The sequence below is a fragment of the Rhinichthys klamathensis genome, unplaced genomic scaffold (assembly GCF_029890125.1).
Source record: "Rhinichthys klamathensis goyatoka isolate OS25496 unplaced genomic scaffold, OSU_Roscu_1.1 h1tg000768l_1, whole genome shotgun sequence".
Lineage (NCBI taxonomy): Eukaryota > Metazoa > Chordata > Actinopteri > Cypriniformes > Leuciscidae > Rhinichthys > Rhinichthys klamathensis.
In genome coordinates, this window is record NW_026607168.1 from 41,106 (window position 1) to 66,431 (window position 25,326).

Genomic DNA, 25,326 nt, shown 5'->3' on the forward strand with positions numbered 1-25,326 from the left:
TAGTAGAAAACGATGTCGTGTAAACAGCCGCTTAATGTACTGTTGTTAATAAACTAGGGAAAGAATTAGATATCTATTGTTTACAATGACCATATTCACCTGTAGTGTCTTGCCTAAAGCATGCAATTCATGTGACAAACTACTGCTGGAAAATTTGACAGTTCCATAAAACATACTGTTTCGATTAAAAAAATAGTATTCAGTATGTTAGTACTACATTCCGTACACAGCCCGTGTGTTTCCACTGTTGTTGTGTAGTTGCTGGCCTTGCTGATGCTTCTGATGTAGGAAATAAAGCAGAACTCTGGAGCCATAACAGGAAGTTGCTGTTAAACATTGAGAGATGTACAATACATGCATGTGAAGATCACGCATAACATGTTGATGTAATATATTCATAATCGCAAGACATTGAAAAGAAATGCAGTCAGCTTGGCACAACGTGGAAATCAACTAAAGAGTCTTTGTTTTGGGGGCACATTATTTAGAAACTGCACATGATGGTTAAAGGTGAAGTATGTAATGTATGTGCCATATAAATAATACCTGGAGTTATATTACAGAAACTTCCTATCTTTATTCTTGACTTAAGATTTTAAAACATTCTGTTTACCAAGTTAGAATAATTCTGTAATACAGGCCCTGGTTTTCACTTTACCCGTCTCCCATTGGCCAGACAATACAGTAAGTCCCTCCCCCAAACTCACGCCATTGGTTGAGGAACTGTTGTTGGGTCAGGCTGGGCGGAATGCTCAAATAAACAGAGCAACCCTTTTTACATTTATTGAGGAAATAAGCCTAAAATGTCTCTGAATATTAATCTGAAAATGACACACTTCACCTTTAATGAACTTTAATTACAAGACCTTGACAACAGTATCCTTATATAGAAAATCTAGTGTCTCTTCAGGGTTGAGTCATGAAGATCCATGAGCAATTTCCATTAATGCACGTTCAAAGTATCCACTGTCCATTTACTCAGTCCATTTCAAATTTAAACACATGGACACAGTCGTACACGTTTAGTGGATTAAACGTGCACATCAACAAACACCGCGAAACGTTCTTGCACATCTGAGACAGTTTGTGAATTCTGTCTGTCCTCAACCCACCGTTGACTTTCCTCCTCAGCCCAAACAAGCAGCCGTCAGAAGCATGTGTTCTCCGCGCAGGGCCGTGTGCTGCTACTCCAGGATGTCCAGGTAGACCGGCGGGCTCTTGACGAGGGCCACGAGGCGGTTGTAGATGTCCTTGATGACGAGCCTCTGCTGGGGTTCTCTCTGCCAGCAGCCCTGCATGAGGAGGTGCACTTCCTTTGGGCAGGTACGTGGCCGTTCAAGCTCTCGTCCCTGCGTGATGCACTCAATGGCCTGGAGAGAGGGCAAATATTTCATATTTACAATGAGATCATTGCAAAAATGGTTAAGATGGTTATAGTGGTATTTTAATCTGCAGGGTAATTCAATATTTTTAATATATTATATGCCTATAATATATTAATGCATTATAAATTAAATTATTTTATTATATATACTATATTATATACATATATATATATATACATATAATAAAATAATTTAAGAATAATACCCTGCAGATTAAAATACCACTATGACCATCTTAACCATTTTTGTAATTATTTCATTGTAAATATGAAATATTTCAATATATATATACTGTATATATATAATTTGTTTTAATTTTTATATCGTATTTTATTATTATTTAATTATACATATATTTTTTTGATTATTATTGTGTTTTATTATTTATTATTATTTTTTCCTGAGGTCCACTTTTTAATGTTAGTAATTGTGCACAAAAATCATTCATGAATTGATCAAATATTTTTTATTTTGGATATATTATATATTTGTAATTATTTTCTGAATTATTATTATTATTATAAATCAATATATAATTATATATATTGTAATGCTTTCAAATGGGTCATATAACAGACACTTAAACGTAATTATTAATAATTACGAATTATATATATATCACTAAAATATTACAATTATAATTCAATAATTATTTATATTTATTATTATTATATTTACATTACCTGAGAAAAGAGATTTATAATATAAAATTACTATTATGTATTTTATGACCCCTTTAAAAAGCACACACACATACACTCATAGCATACATTTATATATAATTATGAAAAATTGTTATTGTAGTATTTTTAAATTATTGTTAATTATTTTATTATTTCCTGAGGTCACCTACAGAAGTCTTCACAAAAAATATTTATAGTTTATAACTATTTTCTACCTTCTCTCTGACCTTTTGAATTAAACTTCCCTTTTTTGCAGCTTTACCTTTAAAATTCCAACATAAGCATCATCTTCATAAAAAGAATAGAGATTGTTGACATGTAAATATGGGCAGTCATGTACGTATTCAGATGTTCAGAACGGGCCGTTTCTGTAGCTTTGTGCTCTTTTATTTAGTGTGGAGGAATTTTTCAGTTCTAATAGTTACAGTATGTTTTCGTAGTACATTATGTACACATGTATTTCAATAAAAAGAAATCAAATAAAGTTTGATTTCTCATGATTATGACCCCTTTTACTCTATTTTCTACAGGCAGCAGCTGTAAAATCGCTTTCTTTCCTCCATGGCTATTCCTGGTGGCTATTTAAAACGCCAGTGACTTCAAGCCCTTATAGCAGTGCCTCTTAATCAAATGAGGTGAAGAGACTGTCAGCACCACACAACATCATTCTGAAATGGGCTTTCAATCACTGCAATAAATTAACAAAAATTCACATTGACCCCTCTGAAAGTCTGGCACCCTCTTTCCTCGCAGATGGAAAGTCACGAACGATCCGTCTCTGTCCCGTACAATTAGGCTCCCGATAATTAGCTGTGTCCATCATGGCTCGGGAAGGATTAGGTTAACAAGGTTAAACAACGTCGGCCCAAGGCGAAGATGAGGTTTAATCGGATTAAAATCGAGTCGGCGGGAAAGTGATCTACCTCTCTGTTGAAAGAAGAGAGGCTTCTCCAGCGTAATAGTGCAGTTGTGGTCACACCAGAGTCCACTTTTTGGTGCCTAATCTGAAAGGTCTGGATCACTCTGGAACCGAAAAAATCTATTGATCTTCTCGTTCATAAGTGCTTAAGAGCACAGTCTGGTCCAGTCCAAAATGGATGTTCACATCCCGATGAAGGTTGGGAGAGGCTCTGTCTGTTTGCTTTAGCTCACTGACCAGCACTGATGCCATCAGACAGCCTAAATCACTTCTGTCATTGCAGGTAAACATTACAGGAGTCATTAACTGCCAAATGAAGGTCTTGACTGTCACTTTTGGTCAATTTAATGCATCCTTATTGCACACAACTATCAAATTCTCTCTTACTGAACACAATCTTATTAATTTTTGGTAGTGTAACTTTAATTGAATGTGTAAAATAGTATTGTTATCCTTAAAAATACTAAAAGAATCGTTAATAAGATCAATCGGAACCACAATTGTTACATTTCTGATTTCCATCCATATGCAGGAACAGCTTGAGGGTAAATGATGACAGAATTGTCATTTTTAGGTACACTTTTCCTTTAAAATCTTTTTAAATCTCGCTCAACAACGAATAAGTTTGACATTTAAATGGGTACAATTATGCTGCCAAAAACGGTTGACATTAAATGTGGCACTGTACCTCACTGTTGGATAGCTGATACCACGGTTGTTTGCCGTAGGTGAAGATTTCCCAAAGGACCACTCCAAAGCTCCAGATGTCACTCTCCGTGGTGAACTTCCTGTACATGATGCTTTCTGGCGGCATCCAGCGAATGGGCAACATCGTCCTCCCACCGACCTGAGGACGTGAACGAGAACAAATTACAATCAAACATCTCTGCTGTTGGTAAATATACAGAAACTTAAAAGGCAAAATCACAATCTCTTTAGAGTCTCAAATGTGTCTCAAATGTCTGTCTCAAATTGTAATCAAATTTGCACATATACCAAAGGTAGAGATCTCAATATGAACGTACTGTAGATATTTCCCACTTTAATGACTTTTTACAGTTTTTGGAGTAACATCATTGATATCGCAATGAAATGTTTTACCCTGTAGTAATCAGTGCTGTAAATGTCTCTCGACATCCCGAAGTCCCCGATCTTCACCACCAGCCCTTCTCCGACCAAACAGTTCCTGGTGGCCAGATCTCTGTGGACGAAATGAAGGGAAGCGAGGTACACCATGCCTGAGGCGATCTGAGCTGCGATGTGGAGCATCTGAGGAAGAGTCAGCTGACCCATCAGAGGAACCTTCATCTCGTCCAAGATACGAGCATCTGGACCATGAGCCCTGTACAAACACGACACACATTATACAACAGCTGCCTCAAAACATTAATCTGAGAAAAGAGATTTCGGATGTGTTCTATTTTTGCAGGATGTGCATGTTATGTGAATTTTCTACATGCATCGATTACCCTATTAAATTGTTCTAGATGTTTAGTATACATTCAAAAGCACACTCTCCGAAAGGGTGTTTTCGCAGTGATGGCATAGAAGAACCATTTTTGGTTCCAGAAAGAACCTTTCAGTGAGCGGTTCTCAGTGTGTAGGACCTTTTTACACTATAAAGAATTTTGTGCAATGTAAAGGTTTATGGATGTGTTTTGTGCATCTATGGTTCTTCATGGAATCATAGATGCCAATAAAGAACCTTTATAAGAGTGTGTGTGGAATACTGTATCCCACAATGCAATGCACTCTACTTGATCCTCCACAGAGTGCTGCCAAAATGACATATTTTTGCAGACCAGACAAGTTAGCGTGACCCTAGTCTCACACAGCCAGACCTTCAGACTGAATGCAGACGGTCTGCACTTTCATTGGCCAAGGACCGCCCAAGAGGATGTTTGACTGACATGTAACGCAACCATTCACAGTTTGTTTTGTTCTGCGTCATGTTTTGTGAAATGTAAAATCTTGGACATATTTTAGTCTACGCCGCGAACTTTACATACTTCACAGACTTTTGAAAATCCAGCGTTTAGTTGACCCTGATAAACGCTCATTGTCACAGTTGTAAACACGACGGCTTTCTTTTTCCATGAGGGGGTTTGGCATGAAGGCAAAAGAACGGACCATTAAAGAACGCGACACACGTCTCAACCAATCAGATGACTACTTAAAAAATCAGCCACTGGTCTGTGGGCGTCACGTCTGAGAATGAGCCTATAGCATTAACCTGGTTCCTTCAACAAAAAAGCTAAAGGATTGTTTAAATTGGCTTTTGGATTATAGCAGAAAATAAGCTCTGTGACCAACAGAAGTTTGTTTTTTCATCAGGATAATCAGCTCAACTTTTTGAATTTTGAAGCCAAAATGCAATCGGCAGATGTGAAAAGGTTATCAATTAACTACACGGTTGCTATTGACAACTCTTTCAATATTTATTTAAAAACAACATGTTGGAAAGTTTGAGTTGGAATAGTTTGCAAGAGTGATTATAAACGTGTCCTTTTTCAAAACATGCAAAAGTTTTCAGAAAAATTGTGTGGGGTATTATTGATGTATTTTATGTCATAAAACATATAAATAAATAAAAATAAAAAACGAATAAAACATGAAAACATCCTGAACTTGTGTTAACCACAGACCTTATTTCAGCCATTTAACAAAAAATCCATTCAAAAATGTTCTGGATGATGGAACTGGAAGTTCAATTATGTTAACTTATTTCCAGGTTTTTGGAGTCATTCCCGCAGCACTTTATTTCCACCATAATAAATTAACTGGAAGTGACAACAACCATAATCTTGGCACACTATTTAATCAAACCGCTTAAAGGCAAGACATTTTTGAGCAAAATTGAATGAAAAGTAAAAAAATTGTGTATTAACAACATAACTGGATGACACTGGTTTCACATGGTACTTTAAAAAAAAAAAAGAGTAGTATTCCATTCTGAACACAAGCATCCTACACTGAAAAATGCAGGTCCTTTATTGGCATCGATGGTTCTGGTTCCATGAAGAACCTTTGAAATGCATGGAACCTTTCCAGTGCACAAAATGTTCTTTTATAGTGGAAAAAGGTTATTAAAGTGTAAATATTTTTCACACTAATAAAAAAAAAACTTTGAAGAACTGTTCACTGAAAGGTGTTGGGGAACCAAAAATGGTTCTTCTATGGCATCACAGCGAAAACACCCTTTTGGAACATTTGTTTTTAAGGGTGTAGTGGTTAAAAAGTCGTTTATAACGCCAAGTTTGCCTTAATTATACTGTTATGCTTTTGAGCAAACTCTAGTAAGTGTACTGTAAGTTACATTAGATTAAAAAAAAACATCTGCTAAATGAGAGCACAAGCACCATTGCCTTGCGTGTCAGGACTCAATGAGCAAACCACTGTCTCCATTCATCCTAATATCCGCATGCAAACTCTCTGCCACTCGCTTGCCTTCTTTTCTGCTCTGATGTTTAGTATGTAATCCCTATTAGTTAGCAGGCAGGTGGCAGGATGGGGCAGCTGCAACCGAGACTGGAGCCACTTCCATGCACGTGAAAATGCGATTTCCATCTCCCCCTCAAACATTCACTTGTCCCCACTCCCAATCTGGCCCCAGCAACCACCTGGCAAACAGACTGGATCTTTACGCACCGAGACTCAGCTGTGCTGGACATATGGTCAGTCAGTCCCCCATCAGCCTCCTCATACTTCAGTGAACTTTACATCTTAATTAAGACTGGAGCATCACAAAGCTGGGTCCGCATTTGGGCTCCATCGCTCTTCAACTCAGTTTGGGCATTGAGTCTCAGTAGATGTAGATATGGTAAATGAAAGGCCTTGAATTTGATGTAACTTTTCATGTAACATGAAAGCCCAAAACAAAATGCAGAGACTTGACTAGCATGCCAGATTATTAACTGTTAACTCTTGAGAGGGTATACTAAACTTTCTTGGGTCGAGTGCAGCTTGCGTCCTATTTTTCCCAAGCAGGGCCTGACATTAACACACTCCAAATGCGGGTGTATTTCAGCAGTGGTCCTACTAGCCACTTTGATGGGTTGAATTATATAAAAATACTGTATAAATTTTTTTTCAATTGGAACCCTTTAAAAGGACATCTGAAATAATTGATTAAGTGCAATGTAGTGTTGTCAAAAAAACAGATTTTTTGATACGTATCGATACTGAAAAATATGAAACACTTCCAATACTCATTTTCCGCAGAATTGATGTAACCAACAATATTCATCTGGATTCAAATAAAGCGAGTGAGTGAATTGAGGCGGGTTTGTGTGTTAACTCACTGTTGGAGAGACGAGAGAGAGATTACAAGGCTGTAATCGCTGTGATGCCATAGAAGAACCATTTTTGGTTCCCCAACACCTTTCAGTTACCAGCTGAGCTTTCTCTCTCTCTCGTCTCTCCGACAGTGAGTTAACACACAAACCCGCCTCATTTCACTCACTCATTTTATTTTAATCCAGATGAATATGGTTGGTGTTACAGGGCTTGAACTTCGCATAATTTACTCATTCCCGCAGATTTTGTGCTCTCGCCCAAAGTGTGCATACATAAAGCCGAGCTTTTTCGCTGCTTATTGCACTTAAAAAATCAAACACATACATAATAATGTAAAAGAAATGTGAGTAAACACAGTCAGTCATTTTTTTAAATGAATGTAAACATTTGAGAAAGAAAACAGATGTGTAATAGTATAATGGATCCGTGCGACAGGTCTTAAAGTGACAGCAAGTAATGGGATAATATTAAAAATATCTATATGGCAGTTTTTCTCCATGCCAAAATTGTGGCCAGTGAAAATGCTTAGAGTGGCTAGTAACTTCGGAAAACCACAAGCCACAGTGGCTGGTGAGCAAAAAGGTTAATGTCAAGCCCTGCTCCCAAGTAATTTCCTAGATGCTTTTGGCTAAATCTGTCCAAAGAAACACGTTTTTGTGTTTTTAAGGTTGCCCTAAGACAGCAAATGAGGATAGAAGCTCTGTCTCTAAAGACTCTTTCAGCTGGCCAGTTTCTGACCGCTACACCACATTGTTGGCACTGTAGTTAATTCGCTGTGAGTGGCTGGTGGTTATTAGACTGACCTTAGAAAGCGGTTGAGGTCTCCGTGTCGCATGTACTCAAACACCATGGCGAGAGGTTCTCCGTCTGTACACACACCGTAGAAGCGCACTATGTGTTCATGCTGTAGCACCGTGAGCAGCTCGGCCTCGCGCTGGAAGTCCTGTCGGGTGGACTCGCTGGCAACTTTCAAGGTCTACACATGAAGACAATCAGATGTGAACATACGGTGCTCCGAAAAAGTATCTGAATACTTTCAATAAAAGCAACAAAGGTAATGCATTCTGGGAAATGATTTTTTTTAATGAAAATTGCATTTGTAATTTTTAAGTTTTAATGCTACTTCCTGACATTCAAATTCCAATTCTTCATCCAGTTTGCTACTTAAATTCAAATGGAGCTCAACTCTGGTTTCATGGTTTGCAACAGTATTATTTTAGTATTATTTATTGATATTTTGTTTTGTTAAAACAAAAATGTTTTAAAATAGTTTATCAATAACACCTTTGCTTTGCAAACATTCATGTTTCTAGCTAGTTATCTAACTTGTTAACATACATTGTGAAAACTTGTGATAGTCTTGGACGAATGAGGAGGAATTGGTTGAAAATTACTAACCAATCAGTAATGTTTTGCATCGCTTGCCATTGTTCTTGTTCAAATCTGTGTATATGCATACAGCTGCCATGGAGTTGTATAATATAGTTTTTTTTGCAAAAAAAAAAAAAAAGTGTATATATATCATGAAATAACCCTAACCCTAAAAGAAGCCATGATAACCTAAAGCACGATCATACCTTGATAGCAACCAGCATCTTGTCAGTATCAGGACAAAGGTTGGCACATTCTGCTAGGTAAACCTTGCCAAAAGCTCCTTCACCCAGTTCCCACTTCAAAATAATGTCTTTTCTTTTAATGTTTTGTACACCTGCAAAATACAAGTAAATAATCACTTTAATTTAGTACAAATTGATTCAGCATGCTGAAAACTTGTGTGCTATCGTGGGATTGCGAGACACTCACACATGTCTTTCTCTTTGATGATCCCACAGAAATACTGCGGGTTTTCTACAAAACTGGACAAGCCAGAATCCAGCGTGCTGTCATCTGAAGATGGAGGACTCGCCCCGAAGTTCATGAAGCGGAGAGACACGGCCAGATCGTCCTCAGTGCCTAGAACAGACGAACCTGTAGACACACGGACAGAAAGTGCTTCTCAAGCAGCTGACAGTACGTCGTGTTGTATGTACAGTATGTAGTCTTGCTTAAAATTGACAAGTTACTCCATGCACAAAAAAGCATCAACAGAATGTTTACTTGATCCGAAGCAAATCACCTCAGTTTTAGGCAGCAGAATTAAATGCAAAGGCCTCTCCTTCAAATCACAAAACCCACTCAAGCTATAACCGCAGAGACCCCAGACTGGGCAGAGAAGAGGAACGCAGGGAATAGAGGGCGAGAGGGGAGGGAGGCAATCAGGTCCACTTAGGCACTTTGTGAGCGGAGCGAGTGGACCTGAAAAGCCTGGCTCCATCACTCTTCTTTAATGGCTGGCTCGCGGCTGGGGCTCCCGATGCTATTTACTTTGCATGCTGTAATTAAGACCTGGCAGCACTTTGCCGAGCTGTTAGGCTGACACTGTACAAAGTTACAGCTTAAAAGAGACCGTATTTCGCTCCCTTTTTGTGTGTTACTTAAAAATAACACAATGCCTCGTGCGGAACTCATTCCGATTCCAAAATAATAATGGAGAAAGTCATTTTGGCATGTTCTGTGATTGTGCTGTCTCCGGCTTTCTTGTTTAGTGATAACATTCTTCCGCTGTTGCGTGAGTCACACCTGGTTTGTTTCTGCGATGTGTTTCAGTTCCCTTTCCTTTGAAAGATCTCAAAACATCTTCGTTTGAGGCTTAAACTGCTTACTGATCAAGTGAAAATTGTTGCGTCATTAGCTGGATTTTGGAAGAAATATATATTTTTTTTAATGTAGCACTTTTGACAGATGAAATGATAAAATGAGATGAAGGCTTCACTCATATTAATAGCATACAAAAAATATTAATACAAATAGTGGCCACTGTATTTAGATCACATCAGCCAGTAATAAAAAAAAAGTAATAATGTTCTAGACATTCTACTAACTAAAGTAACTTTGACAACTGCATGTCAAATAACTCTTAGAGTATTAGTAGACTTTTAGGTTACAGTTAGAAGAATAAGTTGATGTAGCCTACTTTCAAAGTCAGTAAATGTCTGTTGAGGGACCATCAAAATAAAGTGTTAGCTGATATTAAGAAGACAGTCGATAATACTCTAAAGACATTTAGTAGTTGCAAAGGTACTTATAGTTAGTAGAATGACTAAAATGAACAATCGAAATAACGTTAATTAATCACACAATCCATTTTACTTCCATAATCTGACGTACTTTTGAGCAAAATAGGATGTTTAATAAGAAAAAATTATGGGTGGGGCTTGATTACATGCCATATTGAATAGTTGGTGGGAAGATTTTGAAAAGTAAAAGGGATTTATATAACATCAGTTGAACAGGAAAGTTGTTTCAGAGCAGTGCTGACCAAGGTTTAGGAAGCAAAAATAAGAGTAACATGCACAATATGCATTCAAAAAGTAAATGTGGCCGGTTTTGATTTCATGTTGACTTTTCACAAAGACTGTACATGGTTCACTCATATTGCTAATGGGAGAAACTGCAGTGTACAATATAGAGGAGTAACACTACAGCTGCTGTTAGAAGCTATGCTTTCCATTTGAGATAGATTTTGCTACTGATTTGAAATATGTCATTTAAATGTGAGTTGGGCAAGAATTTTCCCCTTTCAAGTTGGTCTTGCATGCCCGAAATAGCTGCCCGGAGGCATTGGAAATATGACTGTCGAGTGAACTGACTTACCTTGAAAGGGATTTTGGTTATACATGAAAAGTCACCATGAAATGTTAATTACAACAAATTTTCGAGCAAAACAGGATATTTGAATGAGAATGCAGGGTGAGGCTTAATGGTATCCCTTCGAGAATTAATTTGATTGTGAAAAATGGGCGTTACATGCTAAAATGAAAACTTCAGTGGTTGAACAGCAAAAGGGATTTGAAAAGGAAAGTTGTTTCAGAGCAAGGTTTAGGAAGCAAAATGTTTGTTAATATGGAATAACTTGCACAATTAATGTGCATGAAGTAAATATGGGCGGATTTGATTTCATGTTGACTAAGAAGAACTTACGGTGGATGCCGAACTTGGAGTGCTGTCCACATTTATTGATGACAACCACCATGATGAGAAGAAATGTGCAGGCAAACACAGCGAGACCCACCGCTACTGACACCTATGAATGTGCAAATGGACAAAATTAGAGCGATAACACTTATTCAAGAATGTAAAAAATAACATATGTGACTCGTACCCCAAACACTCTGGTCTCCAGTTTCTCCGTCTCCGTTGATTGGTTGGTGGGAACTGCTGAGGTTAAAACATTTAATGAAATGTTACTTTATCAACACTGCCAAAAAAACAAACATTTTTTCTTGTTTTCCAGTACAAATATCTAAACATTTTTAAATCAAGATACATATTATTAAGTATTGAAGCATACATATTATGCCCTTATACAACGTCTTGATTTTTTTTTATTTTTTTTTATTTTTTTTTATTTTGCACATATTCTCCTTTGTTGCAGGTCCTCTATTCCCAGTCTGTCAGTAACGCTCTCTTTAGTTCCAGTCTCTATGAAGCCCCTCCTTCCTAAAAGTGCAGTGCGCTCTGATTAGTCGGCTTGACCAGTGTGTTGTGATTGGCTTACCGTAACAGTGAGTTTTTTAACACACTACTAACTCAACTCAACCAGGCCTCACCCCTTTATTTTGTGTATGCATTGGACGGGAATTATTTAAATGAGGAATATTGTGGCATGTTTGTTCCCGGAAGTAAACTCAAGGCTAAAATCAAGGCGTTTTAGGGAGTTCAGAAACTGATATAGAGAAAGTTTAAAATGTGAAAAAGCATAATAGGTCAAATATATCATTTAAGATATTAAATATTAAATCTATCAAAATTAAGTAAGAAAAATCTTGTTTTTGCTTTGAATTGTTTTTTGTTGTTTTTTTACTCCATGGCAGATATTTTTTCTTGTTTTGAGTAAAAAGTCACTTCATTTTGATACATTTTCCATAGAGCAAGACTTAATATCTTCTGTAATTTTGCTTCTCAACTATATGTATCTGTTATTTAGGAATGTTTAGGTATTTGTACAGGAAAACGACAACGGGGCGTTGACCTACGGGAAGCTGATTTAGAGAAACTTACTTGGGTCATCAGGGAGGACTGGCATGTGGAGAGAAATTATAACAATAAATTACTCAATGCACCACAAAGCGGATGCAATAACATGTTGTGTGATGATGTGCACTCACCTGGAATGATGCCCTCTGGGTCAAAGGGGTCGAAAGGATTTACCATGAACATCCCCTTTGCTGTAGCCTGGTCCCTACCCAGTTTATTCTCCACGATGAGTGTGTAGTTGCCGTTGTTCAGATGGGTTGGCTTGTTGAGGAACAGACACCCGTGTTGAACGGAGCCATCGGCCGCGTCTCTGATCAGTTCGGTGTAGGTGTAGCGGGTTTCGATGAGAGGTGTGTTGTTGTACAGCCATTTGATGGTGGCGGGAGGATTGCTGTCCACAGCAAACGGGATACACCAGTGATGCTGTGGTTCTGGGTCCTTCAGAAACAAGATCCGCACTGGAACTAAACACAGACGGGGAATGAGTTCACACGTGTGCAGTGAGACATAATCACAGTCCATTAGGGATGCACAATATCGGCCGATATTGGATATTTAATTGTTTCTTCCTATTTTGAGACTTAGATTACTTTTGATATCATCTTGGGCTAATGTAAAGGGGTGCAATTTCCCTTTAAGAATGCAAGTCAGAGTTGTGTGTGCTTTTGAGGATAAAATTATTATTTTTAAAGTACACACTTTACCTAATCAGCTTCCCAGAGGTCCCTACTCTGTTATGAGTACTTTTTTTTTCAAAGTAGATTTCAAAAAGAAATTTTATTTTTATTTTTTGTGATGTGTACATGTGTTCATTTAGTGTTTTTGTCACTGATAGCACTTGTGCATAAAATGTTAAATACCTTTTTTAAGTACAACAGACTTTTTGCATGCATCTAGCTGTCTAATCTCTATTTACTACTGTATTCTTATGAGAACTTATTACTTATTTAAAAAGTATATATTTTTTAAAGCAGACTTCGATAATAAAATGTACTACTATTGTTATTAAATAATAATAAATAATTATAATAAGAATTTAAAATAGTGAAATAATTAAGTTTTATCCATTATGTGTGTGTGTGTGTGTGTGTGTGTGTGTCTCTGAGCTGTTGGTTTCTAGTCTCCGCTCTTATTCAGCTTCTGTGTCCCAACTATCAGGCAGCAGATTACTGTATGTATTCCTATTGGTAGTCATTGCGTTGCATCACTGCTCATTTGCATAAAGTTGAATTCGCTAACTGCCGCAAACCATTGCTGTAAAGAAGTCTGTTAAAGAAGTTCCACATAATGTTCCTGTATGAATAACGCTTTCCATAACTAGTACCTGTTCTTCAGAATAGCTCAAATGACTGGAGCATCCATCATAATTTTTTTTTTTTTTTTTTTTTCATGAATCAATGTGCTCAATCTTTACAGTAAACCTGTTGACCTGTTATAAATAATAAATCTCTGTCTGTTTAGGGGACCTAACCACAAGAGGCACTTGAGAGCCCGGTGAAGGTGGGATACAGGAAATGGTTCTTTTAGCCGGGAGAACATGCTGATGCGCACAGCCCGGTCGCTGCTTCATAACCATTTCAGTGCTCTTAACCCGTGACCCTGCCTCCAGAAAGTGCTTCGCACGGAGAATCACAGTCATTTGTGTCATGGCCTAGAGTTCACGCTTGAAAAACCGTCCTCGTTACACCGGCCCGATGTTAACGGTTGAGCAAGTTCGAGAGCCATTTTTGAACTCCACTAATTGTGGTAATCAAAAGGAATCAAATGATTGAATCCATTAATTGGGTTGCGGTAAAGGTAAATGGCGAAAGGTGAATTTCATCATCAGTTAGAACAATACAGTACACTAAGGCATGACTAACACTAGGGAATTATATTATCGATTGGCGTCTGGGTTTAATAAAAGATGTTTCGGGTCAGAATTATGCCGTGGCAGCACCTGTGGCCATAACCGGCCTGCTAATTTAAGAGCTAATTAAGCAGCGGCCGACCAGTCACGTGATTCTGATGGACTGGCAACTAGCACACTTGCTATCTGCCAATCGGTCCTCACAATTATATTTCCGGACTATGGGGGAGAGAAATCCATTAGTAGAGAACAAACAAGATCCGAAGACAGTTATCATCCCATTTTCCTGACAGTCATTATCGCTCCCCTGATGGCGATACATTTGTCTGAAGTCAAGCACTGTTTTTCTTCTTTCTAAAGAGGAGGTGATAAACAGTGATAATTGCTGTGGTGTGGAGTGCGTCATATGTGAAGATTTTCGATGGAAAATTCCGGCCGTTGCAATGCTGTTGCTTCTGTCGAGAGCAGGGTTATCACCGTTAACTAAATTATTAAAAACACTTGCATTATAAATTGAAATAAAGGTAAGAACGATAAATATTATGTGAAAAACATAAACTAATCTTACTGAAATAAAATATAATTTAAAATATTAAACTTATTTTATTTAAGCTAGCTGCCAAAGCAACATTTCCCAACTTCTTTTAGTTTAACTTGATGTATGAAAAAGTATGGAGCCCGCACAACATGCGAGAAAAATATGTATATCTAGCCACAAATTCACATATCGCTCCCACGACTTATACATCAGCACGTTTTACTAATCCGTTCCCTTGTTTTAAGTAAATTGTGCGCATGAAATAATAATTTGTTACCTTGTTTTAGTTAAATCAAAATGAGAGAACGAATCAGCACAACGTGGCCACGATTTAGCAAATCAAGGGAACAAATTATTATATTGCGCGCACAATTTACTTAAAACATAAGAACGTATTCTTACAATAAATATCTATATTTTTGTCCGCATGTCATGTGCAGGGCTCCATAATATGAATTTAAACTGAAATAAAAATGACTAAAAACTTTAGACATAATAAAAGTTAAACTAAACTTAAAACAAAAATAAAAGCTAATTCAAAATATTAATAAAAGATAAAATAGTGTATAAATAATACAAAATGTCCACGTAGGATGGTGGGTTTCACACTTTGAACACGGTTTGGCAAGATAGATTTCATAATAACTTTGGGTTTGAGTCACATATGTTGCTCTGTTAAAGAAATCTATGGATGCCTGGAGGAGTAAAAATCAATAAATAAAATGGTAATTGCAACTTTATATCTTGCAATTGCTACTTTATATTTCAAAGTGTGACTTTCTGATTTTAAACTTGATCTAACAGTTACCTTTTTTCATTTTTTTACTCATATGCAGAAATGATTTTCCATTAGAATCTCATCTGTTGTCGCATTCAGATTTGAAAATGTGTTGGTAGACATTTATGCTAAACTCCTTGGTCATTGGCAGAAAAATAGCAGCGTACGAGGTGAGAAAACTAATGTCAGTACTTACATTCAATATCCAGCTGCACGGTGGCTTCATCCATTCCAGCGCGATTCTCCGCCTCACAGGTGAGATTGTGCAGGTTGTCTCCAGAAGACACGCTCCTCATGTGCAGAACCAGCTCCAGGGTTGATCCCCAGATCCCTTGCTGTGGACAAAGATGAATGTAGACAAGATTTAATGGGTTGACAAAGATCTAACATCTCTCAGAAGTCCTGCAACAATGTGTGATCAACCAACCAGGGGTAAGGACCTTCAAGACCAGTTCTTTCAACCAATTTGACTGTACATGTATTCATTTAGTCCAAAGTGACTTACAAATGAGGAATACTTCAAGGAAAGTGATAAATCATAGGATTATGGTTATGATTGCATATTTTTTTATCTTCCAGTACCAACAAAAAAATCTTGATCCATGCACTACTTTGGTAAATCACGTTGGTCAATTTCCATTGATGCTTCAATACTTGAATGCAGTATGAAAGCAGTGTCATGTACCTGCAGGGTCCAGCTGGACTGAAGGTGCTCTGTTCTCCAGCGGATAGTCGGTGTTGGTACTCCAGTCACCAGACAGGTAAAGGTCAGGTTTCCACCTTCTTGAGTGGTCAGTGTCGGTGGGTCAATTTTGACTTCAGGAACACCTGCAGATCAGGAAATTTTTTTATATATTTCACCGATTTTAGTTATAAGGATCCTAAACTTTTGAACAGTAGTGTATGTAAAATTGTAAAGTAACAATTATGACAATTTTGTTTCACCAACTTAAAGGTGATGTATTTTCATGGTTTATTTCAAACTCACAGTCACAGTTTACACTTTTGGGGAAATCAATCTTGCTTATTGTCTCTGCATATTTAATTGGGATAGAAGTCAAATTACACGTTTGATCTTAAAATATGTTTCATTCCAGATAGGTGCACTTACTACAATTGTCCATTTCAAACGAATCCAGCTGAATGCTGTTGCCATTGTAGATGCAGTTTTGTTGAGAATCAATATCGCTTTGTCTTTTTCTATGCCATTGCTGAAGCCAGTAAATGTCACATGAGCAGGTGAGTGGATTGTCCCTCAGAATTCTGTGCAAAAAAAGAACCGATTTGTCATGCTTCATGCTTTCAGGCAAAATAATACATACAGAGGACCTCAAATCTATTATTTCAGTTTTTCAGACTGAGGTAAATTGTTTAAAACAGTCTCAAATCGCCAGCAGAGTAAATCTGTAAATCTCAGCCTTGCCAGTATATGAGTGGAGTTTGTTACTCACAGACTCAACAGAGGGACCGAATGGAACACCCTCCAACTGATGTACATTAGTAAATTAGAGGCCAGGTTTCTGTAAAAGAAGAGAAGATGTGAACTACATGCAAAAGAGAGATGCTATCGGCTCTGTTGTACAATAGTTAAATAGACTCTTAATAAATAGGAGTCATTCTCTTTCAAAAAATGATGTGTAGGCGGCTCAGAAACGAGAGTTTAACCTGTTTGGAGGAATTTTATCACACAACTAGATGTTTGTTAAATGGAAGCTAATTCAAAATATTAATAAATACTATAATAGCATACAAATAATACTAAAATAACACTGCCTGTATCTAGATATGGCTCCAATAAACCCTTTAATGTGAGTGGGATTTTTGGCCAGCTGTATTGTTTTCCAGGTGGAAATCTTTCGTCGACATTCACTTGGAAAAAGTAAAGGTGCCACAATTTGAGGTACCATCAAATTATTAGCACAAACATACAGGATGTGTTATGTTCTAAAGACTAAGGGCCAGTTCACATAGAATGCATTTTTCCATTCCACTGTGATACTTTTCCATAGATTTTCAATGTAAACTAGACGTATGTGTTTGACCGTTGCTCACGCGTCTTTAGACCTTGAGGGGAAGGTTTTCACTTCACTAACCTGAGTCTCGCGTTTTTAGCCACAAAAAAAACCCGTTTCCATTGTTTTGAAACATTGTTTTATGTAAACACGGACTAGACGGACGTTTTTAACCGATTCACGACTTTTGCAGCGTCTCACGCATGATACAGCGTTCTATAACATGGCTCAAGTATATATAAAAAAAAACTCTTGACCTTGAGGGTTTTTTTATTCTTCACTAACCTGCGTTTTTTAACAGCAAAAATGAAAGACACAGGCTAGTCAAACGAAAAAGAAAAAAAACGGTAAGGTCAAGAGTTTTTTTTTTAAACTTGAGCCCCATGTTATAGAATGCTGTATCACGAGTGAGACGCTGCAAAAGACGTGAATCGGTTAAAAGCGTCCGTCTAGGCCTACTTAAGCTTAAGGGCTTGTTCAAATCGTGAAGTATGCGCAGTAGCTAATGCCACTAACAAGATTCAATGCAGCAAAATATTTCATAGTAGCACTGCATTTCTAAATAACACTGGCACGCATCTCTCTGTATTGGCTGACAACTGGACTCAAGTTTAATTAGTTGAGTGATTTTCTCTCTTTCACACAGAGAAAACAGGTTTGACAAGTGTGAGGGAAGGAATTTTGAAGGCCTGTGTGTTGGCCACAGACATAGTTTGATGAATTTTTTTGCAATCGTTTTTTGTTTCAGAGATATTTGTCGTCTTGTTTAATTTCAGTTTCCTTCACCTCTGGAGGAGAAGGAAACTGAAATCTAAAGCTAAATAAAGAGAGATGACAAACGATGGGGACAATAACGGCTTGGCAGATATAGATTCTCTGTGGCAGGGCTAATGGGGGCCAGCAAGGGTTCAAATATTTGTTTTCCCTACTCCCAAAAGTTCATGTCAGATGGGTCGGCCATCGGGGCCTATCTATTACAGCTCGATTCTACCGTAGGGAGAGAGCGTCTGAGAATAGCAGCTGCCGTTTCATACTGGCGTCGAAGGGAGGGAGGGGGGGACGTGGATTTAAAGAACCGAAGCAAAGGATGGATCAGGCGTATAAAAGATAGGCTCGTTTATACTTATGATTTTTCATACTGTACATCCCCACCGCCACTTGAAGCTTACAGACACATCTGGTCCTCCGCACAGCCCTCTGTGAAATATTGATTGCGTGATAATGGACCCTTAGTGGAGTGTATTTATTATGCATCAGTTGTCAATAATACGCCAAAGTGGGCGAGTAAAAGGTGACTGCTGGATATGCTCTCATGTTTCCCTAGAACCCCCCTCCGTTCCCCCCCCTCCTGTGTGACCGCTTTCCCCCACATCAACAACAGTGGGCATGTCGCACACACTGGAAGATAACGATTACAAGATAGTGGAGATAAGGGTCAACAACCTTTCAGTTTCAGCTAATATCATTAGTGTTTTGTTGATGCTGTGATTAGAAATCTTCCCTTCAGGAGGGCATAGACGTTGGCTTATAGCCCTAAAATGCATGATTAAAAAAAGTTATGCTTCTATTTTTAGGTAATGAGTTACTATATATCTGTTTTATTCTATTAACATTTCTTGTTGTGGAGGTTCTATAAGGTTTCTTGATATATGTGAAGTTTGATTTGTTGCATACATGATTTGGATGAGTTCAAGGGCATAAAAAAACATTATTGTCCCCCCAGTTTTTTGGGAAATTATCATTATATTTTGAGATTTTTCTGCTGTTTTTAAACTTCTTTTCCATCTAGTGATAATTCATGGTGATTAAAGATCAAGCTAAATACATAAATTCCACATGGACACTAAATTCAAAACGTTTTAAAGATTGCCATTGACTTCCATAGTATGGCAGAAAAAAATTCTATGGAAGTAAATGGCTACCTTCAACTATCCTTTTAAGTCTCCTAAAATTCCAGAAAAGAAACAGCATACAGGTTTGGAACGACATGAAAATGAATAAATAATGACATAATTAGAACAACTGGATGTCATGTCACTCAATTAATATTCAAGAGCCAAGCTGATTTTGTAATGTTTCCTGCATCACAATTTTCAGATTGTTCTTACGCCCTTGATGACATGATGATCATGAACAACAAGTCTCTGCAAATTTCCTTTTTAATTAGGGGAAATGAATGCAATAAAATGATTTCTGGAAGTGAAAGGTAAAAATGTTTTCCCTAATAGTCATTCAGTTGCTAACTAACTTTAAATGTGTCTTGGGTTTTTACCGCCTGAGACCAATAAAGCAGCTTCACTCATCAGAAGGGAAGAGGATTTGAAGTGATTGACAGGTACAAGCCCTGAGACCCAAGTGTATTGTGGGAAAGCCAGTCGTATATGTAAAGAACACTCACACATACTGCAGCTTGAAATTATGCTGAAAGGCATTTTCAGAGATGTACACCATCCCACAATCTGTGACCGTCCTGAAAAATATACACAAGTCAGCCAGATAATTCCCTTTTTGAATATGAGAAGTTTGAATACCGTTCAAATTTTTGTTGTCAGTGTAAATTATTCATTGGAAATAAATGTATCATTTACTGTCAAAAGTGACCGTAAAGACTTTTACAATGTTCAAAAAATGCTGTTCTCACAGTTTCCACAAAAATATGAAGCAGCAAAAACTGTTTTCAACATTGATAATAATAAGAAATGTTTCTTGTGCAGCTAATCAGCATATTAGAATGATTTCTGAAGGATCATGTGACACTCAAGACTGGAGTCATGATGCTGAAAATTCAGCTTTGACATAACAGGAATACATTGTATTTAAAATATATTCAAATATTTAAAAAAAAACTGTTATTATAAACTGTAATATTCCACAATATTACATTTCTTACTGCATTTTTGATCAAATGAATGCAGCATTGGTCTGCACGCGAGACTTCTTTGTAAAACATTTTTAAAAAATGATACAGACAGTATTGTATAAATGATCTTTAATCTTTATTCAATCTTGTACATCTTCTGTAGTCTTAAATACTTACAGGTTCTTCAGTTCTCTGTAGTTGGCGAGGTCTATGTCTGTGATGTTCTCCAGGTTTGCTTGATTCTCTATGTAGCTAGAGAGTTGAAATGAAAGAACAGGTTGAAATTCAACTAAAATAATGTTCTAATATTTATGCTCAATGTCATTATTTCAAATCTGAAACTGTTTACTGTATGTTTCTGAAATATTTCATTGGTACACATTATTTCTGATTTTGTTTGCATGATCAAATGCAACAACTTCCTCTCTAAAACGACTTTCCTTTTCAGATTATGCCACAAATCCATCTTCAACTTTCAACCCTTCCCCTCCATCCACCTGACTCCAATCTGGTATGTAACGCCCCCTTTTCATGATCTCATCTATTCCCAATCCTACATTATTTTTCATTGAATATCCTGTTTAAATCAGGAATATATTGAAATAAAATAGTTTTTCATATAATGATCTTGCTTTGTTGAAATACGAAACATGGAAATGCAGCCACATAATGACATTTGTTCTTAATATTTTCTTGTACAAATATTTAAATTCATTCATGTTCACCTGAGTACATGAGTAAACTTGTTCCATCTCCACTCTAAGACTCCTGAGTTTTGTGATTCCAGGTCTCTGTGAGTGAGTCTATATTAAATATTGTTGTGCCCTTGCAGCCATTATTATGGTGCATAAACACCATCAGTGAAGTATTTTGAAATCGATTACTTTTTCATTTCCACACAAGCAGTTTTACTGAACAGTACTTGTACTTCCAGGAATGAGAACTCAGATTCTTTTTGAGAAAAAGTTTTCATAATGGCTCATTGAATCAAACTATATAGAGCTAGTCTATATGTGTCTCATTTCAAGGCTGCACTACATTCCCAATTCATTTTTATAATGGTTACTATTCTGAAATAAGACATGTATGCAGAGGATGTAGCCTTTCAAATGAGACACATCATATATGTATGCTTAAACATATCTTAGCTGTTCCATAATTCAATGCAACAAAGCTGTATAGTTAAAAATATCGGTAACGCTTCCTTTTACAGTACTTACGTGTACTTACAGTGTATTTACCTAGAAAGTAGGTTTAGGGGTACTGTAGGTTCAGGGTTAGTACCTAGTTATTACCCAGTAATTGTAATTACTATAATAAGTACATAGTATGTACATGGGTAACAGGACTGTAAAAGGAAGCTTTACCAAAATATCCACTAACAGAAAGTACCATGGTGTTGCCATGTTTTTAGTCTCTAATCATCTAGACAACTTCATCCCATGCATGGCAGCAGCACTTGACATTGGCAAAAGCCACAAAAAAACACAGAACTAATATCAGAAATATTTTATAAACCATCTTGACAAACTCATATGATGTTTAAGTACATATAAAATTCAATTCCATATAATGCATTCCCTGATTTCTGTAGTGCTTCTTTCATCAATACACAATCAAGTAGGTGCAAATTATTGCATTCACTGTGCTGAAATATGGCCCTGAAATATGTTTCTTTTTTTTTTAAATTACAGCTTTAAAGAGGTGGGATATAATATAAACAGTGTTTTATTGTATAGTGAGGCACTGAACAGAGTCATGCTGATAATAATGAGCCTGCCTTATATCCTCTCTTACTTTTACATAAAAAATCTTTTCAAATATAGATGCTGATAACTAAAGACATTTCTTCTGACTTCACTGGAATCTTTTGATCTGTGATTCGGTCCAGTTGTGTTCAAGAAGCACAAACAGATATTTATTAGCGTCTGATTGACCCAGAGAGCCATAATGCAATTACAGAGCAGGTGGGACGACATCTCAAACTGCTTTGGCTTATTGAATCGAGTCGAGTGGGCAATATTTCATCTATTGTTTTCAGCGGGGCATTTGCAAGCAATTCGCAGAATGGAATTTACAGCATGATGAATGATGTATTTCTCCCGCTGGTATGAAGTTAATGGTCTCTTGTTTTCCTCCCTGGTAGAAGTGCTGTTCCTCTGTACTGTGCCCGTCTCACTAATACAGCGAAATGCTGCTTTTTTTACGGGCACAAAGTGTTCTGTGTAAACACGTGGCGAAAGAGCATTCTCATTTATTGATTGAATGCTTGTAGTAAATGTAGAGACTCTGCTGGAGTTCAGAGAATCACACTTGAGCAGGTGTACTGAGACGAACAACAATGGCAGCCGTGCAGAACTTCACCATAAAAATACACTGATGACGTCAGACATTGTTCGATTACATATACTTTACACTTATTAGCTGCTCTATGTATATATTATTGAATTAGCCTAATTATTGAATGAAGCACTGATTGATCAATTTTGACCTAAGCTGTTTCCAGTGCAACTTCCAAGAATAAAATCTCTTATAATTTGGTAGGTTGTCTACAAGAAATAGCAGAAATCAGCCATTTTCATTTGAAAATGGGGTCATTTGAGTTGACTTTTTTTGTCATCTATTCATTCTCATGTTGCTTGAATCTCATATTGCATTCTACACAGGAAACAGGAGTTATCAAAATGTCAAAGTTGCTCTTTTCTGTATAATGAAATCGCATGGAGCTTAAATTTAAGCTTGATTTATTAAAACATGATATTAGATTGGGATTTGAATCCAGGTTCCCTTTACGTTCCCTGCTTACTATGTTGTTTTTTTGTCATCTCTTCCAGAGCACCAAGTGAACCAGATCCTGAACACATGATCTCTAAAAACACCTCTTGAGCATAATGATACAGGTGGTGAAATGGAAAGGCACATGATGGTGTACAGTTCTTAAAAAAAAAAGAAAAAATCTCCAGGATCTGTGAGTGATACACAGATATGGGAAGTGCACATTGTGACCCAAACAAACACTATCAAGGTAACACACATCTAAATACCACTATAATGCGAGAAACACTGACTGCATTAAACGCTCCAATTGACATAATTAATGTAGCATTACTTAAAAAAAAAGAAATGTAGAGATGAGGTGGATATTGTTATTGACCCCAGATTCTGAGGTGAATCATATAGTATTGTAAAAGTAGTGTAAAGGTACATTGGCTTTTTAGATAATAATAAATCTAGCATTTCTTTCCATTCAAAATTGCATTATTTACACTGAAGGGAGGAGAACGAGAGAATGCATGAAACATAGTGAGATAAAGATTGTAAGAGGTGTGGTGATTATCCTACAATAAAGCATAAGAGCCATAATCATATAAACACTATTCTGAATGAAGTGCAACATTCGGCAAGGCTTGGTATCACTGTTAAAACACCTGCACCTCTGGGTAACATCTGTCTGACTGCACACACATGAACATTGAGATGTTTTTCTCACCATTTCCGAGAATAGATTATGTACCTGACACTCTTAAAGGCACTTAAAGAGAAGCTCAGCAGCACAAAGTACCAGGCCACTTTCCCTCCAGCCCTTGATTAGTTTCCAAGGATTTCCTTGTTTTGGGGAAATCTGCTTTCAGTGATTCCACAAATTAAATGAAATGTACTATAAAGCAATAAATGCAGGTCTGACAATTAGATTGGCCTGCCAGAAAAAAAAACCCTCTAGGTTAAACCAGGGAACGCATGCACAAACTATACATCCAAATGCCCAGATTTCTCCATGAAAATTCATGAAGGCCAGTCACTTCGATTGAACTCGCCACCTGTTCCATCTCCTTGCAAGATCGAGCACCGCACTGAACTTCCTCGGAAGTCTCAGCAACTTTTACCAAGCAGCTCTCATCGAACAGATTCATACACCAAACGCAACTTACATTTCAGTGACGTTTTCACTCTCCTGTGGCGCCAACGCCGGGATGCTGGTGATCCCGTCCAACTCCAGGCATTGCAGCATGGCAAAGGAACAGCGACAGGCGCCTGGGCATCCGCTCAGGGCTGGTGCAACCAGGACAAGAAGCAAAACCACAATCGGGACCACCCTACGCTCAGCCATGGTGGGGTTCGAGTGAGTTTGTTCTCCTGGAGGAAACTCCACCCTGCAGTGAGGAGAAGCGGCTCTTCTCTTGGCCAGCACTCAGGGTTATGATCCCATCCAGGAGCTGAGCTATTGAGCCGTGTAGAGGGGCCCTGGGGAACGGTGGGCTGTTGCCTCCTCTCCTCCTCTCACTACCTCCCAGTCCGAGATGGAGAAAAGGAGGGGAGGGGCAAAGCGGTCCATTAGTTGAGTGTGAGATGAGAGAGAGAAATGGTCACCAGACACCTCTGTGACACTTGCAGAAGTGACTGTAGCCAGACTCACGAGCTGCAGGTGGACACGGATAGATCGGAAGTGACCATGAACTTTGAGCTCATGTGGCTAAACAACTCATGACTCATGTATGCACAAAGGGCAAGGATTGTGCCATTTACCCAAGTATAGTTTTTATAGAATTGGAGCATGGCAAAGGTGATATGATTCATTGTATCATTTCATGATTCTTCATATGTATAATTCTCTGTTCATTTGGATTCCTTGATACTTCAGCTTGTTGTTAGGTCATGAGGTTATATATTTAGACAGTTTTGTTTACTCTTTTAATTCTCCGACACTAACCTTGTCCAAAGTGCTGGGGATCTTTAGTTTTCATCAGCATATAAATGTTAACCCTGCAAGAAAAATAAATGTTAGTTGTGATTAATAAAAAAATAAAAAAATGTATGTTATGATTCATTGCAACTGGTCCCATGATCTGTGAGGAGCCACATGTGAGATCGCAGTAAATGAGAGTATAAAGAGTAAATTAAAGTCTTCATTTAACCTCATTGCTGTCTAGAA

The 25,326-nt window shown here is 37.5% G+C and overlaps 1 protein-coding gene across 3 annotated transcripts; it reads right to left on the reverse strand.

Moving 5' to 3' along the window:
* Positions 1-24,928, reverse strand: ntrk1 (neurotrophic tyrosine kinase, receptor, type 1). 3 transcript variants are annotated; one of them, XR_008805817.1, is made up of 18 exons: positions 24,326-24,928; positions 20,574-20,648; positions 19,935-20,006; positions 16,976-17,044; positions 16,636-16,787; positions 16,210-16,352; positions 15,721-15,859; positions 12,491-12,823; positions 12,384-12,401; positions 11,485-11,540; positions 11,304-11,406; positions 9,087-9,251; positions 8,861-8,991; positions 8,087-8,259; positions 4,089-4,329; positions 3,676-3,834; positions 1,113-1,370; positions 1-326 (listed from the first exon to the last, which is right to left on the reverse strand). XR_008805817.1 is itself a non-coding variant. In XM_056242979.1 (17 exons), the coding sequence occupies exons 1-17, from the start codon at positions 24,502-24,504 to the stop codon at positions 1,185-1,187; spliced, it is 2,391 nt and encodes a 796-aa protein (XP_056098954.1). In that variant the 5' UTR covers positions 24,505-24,928; the 3' UTR covers positions 837-1,184. The 3 variants fall into 3 exon arrangements, 2 of the variants coding, with proteins under 2 accessions (XP_056098954.1, XP_056098953.1); XM_056242979.1 differs by lacking the exon at positions 1-326 and having other exon boundaries at positions 837-1,370; positions 11,485-11,537; XM_056242978.1 differs by lacking the exon at positions 1-326 and having other exon boundaries at positions 837-1,370.
* Positions 24,929-25,326: the final 398 nt, after the last annotated feature.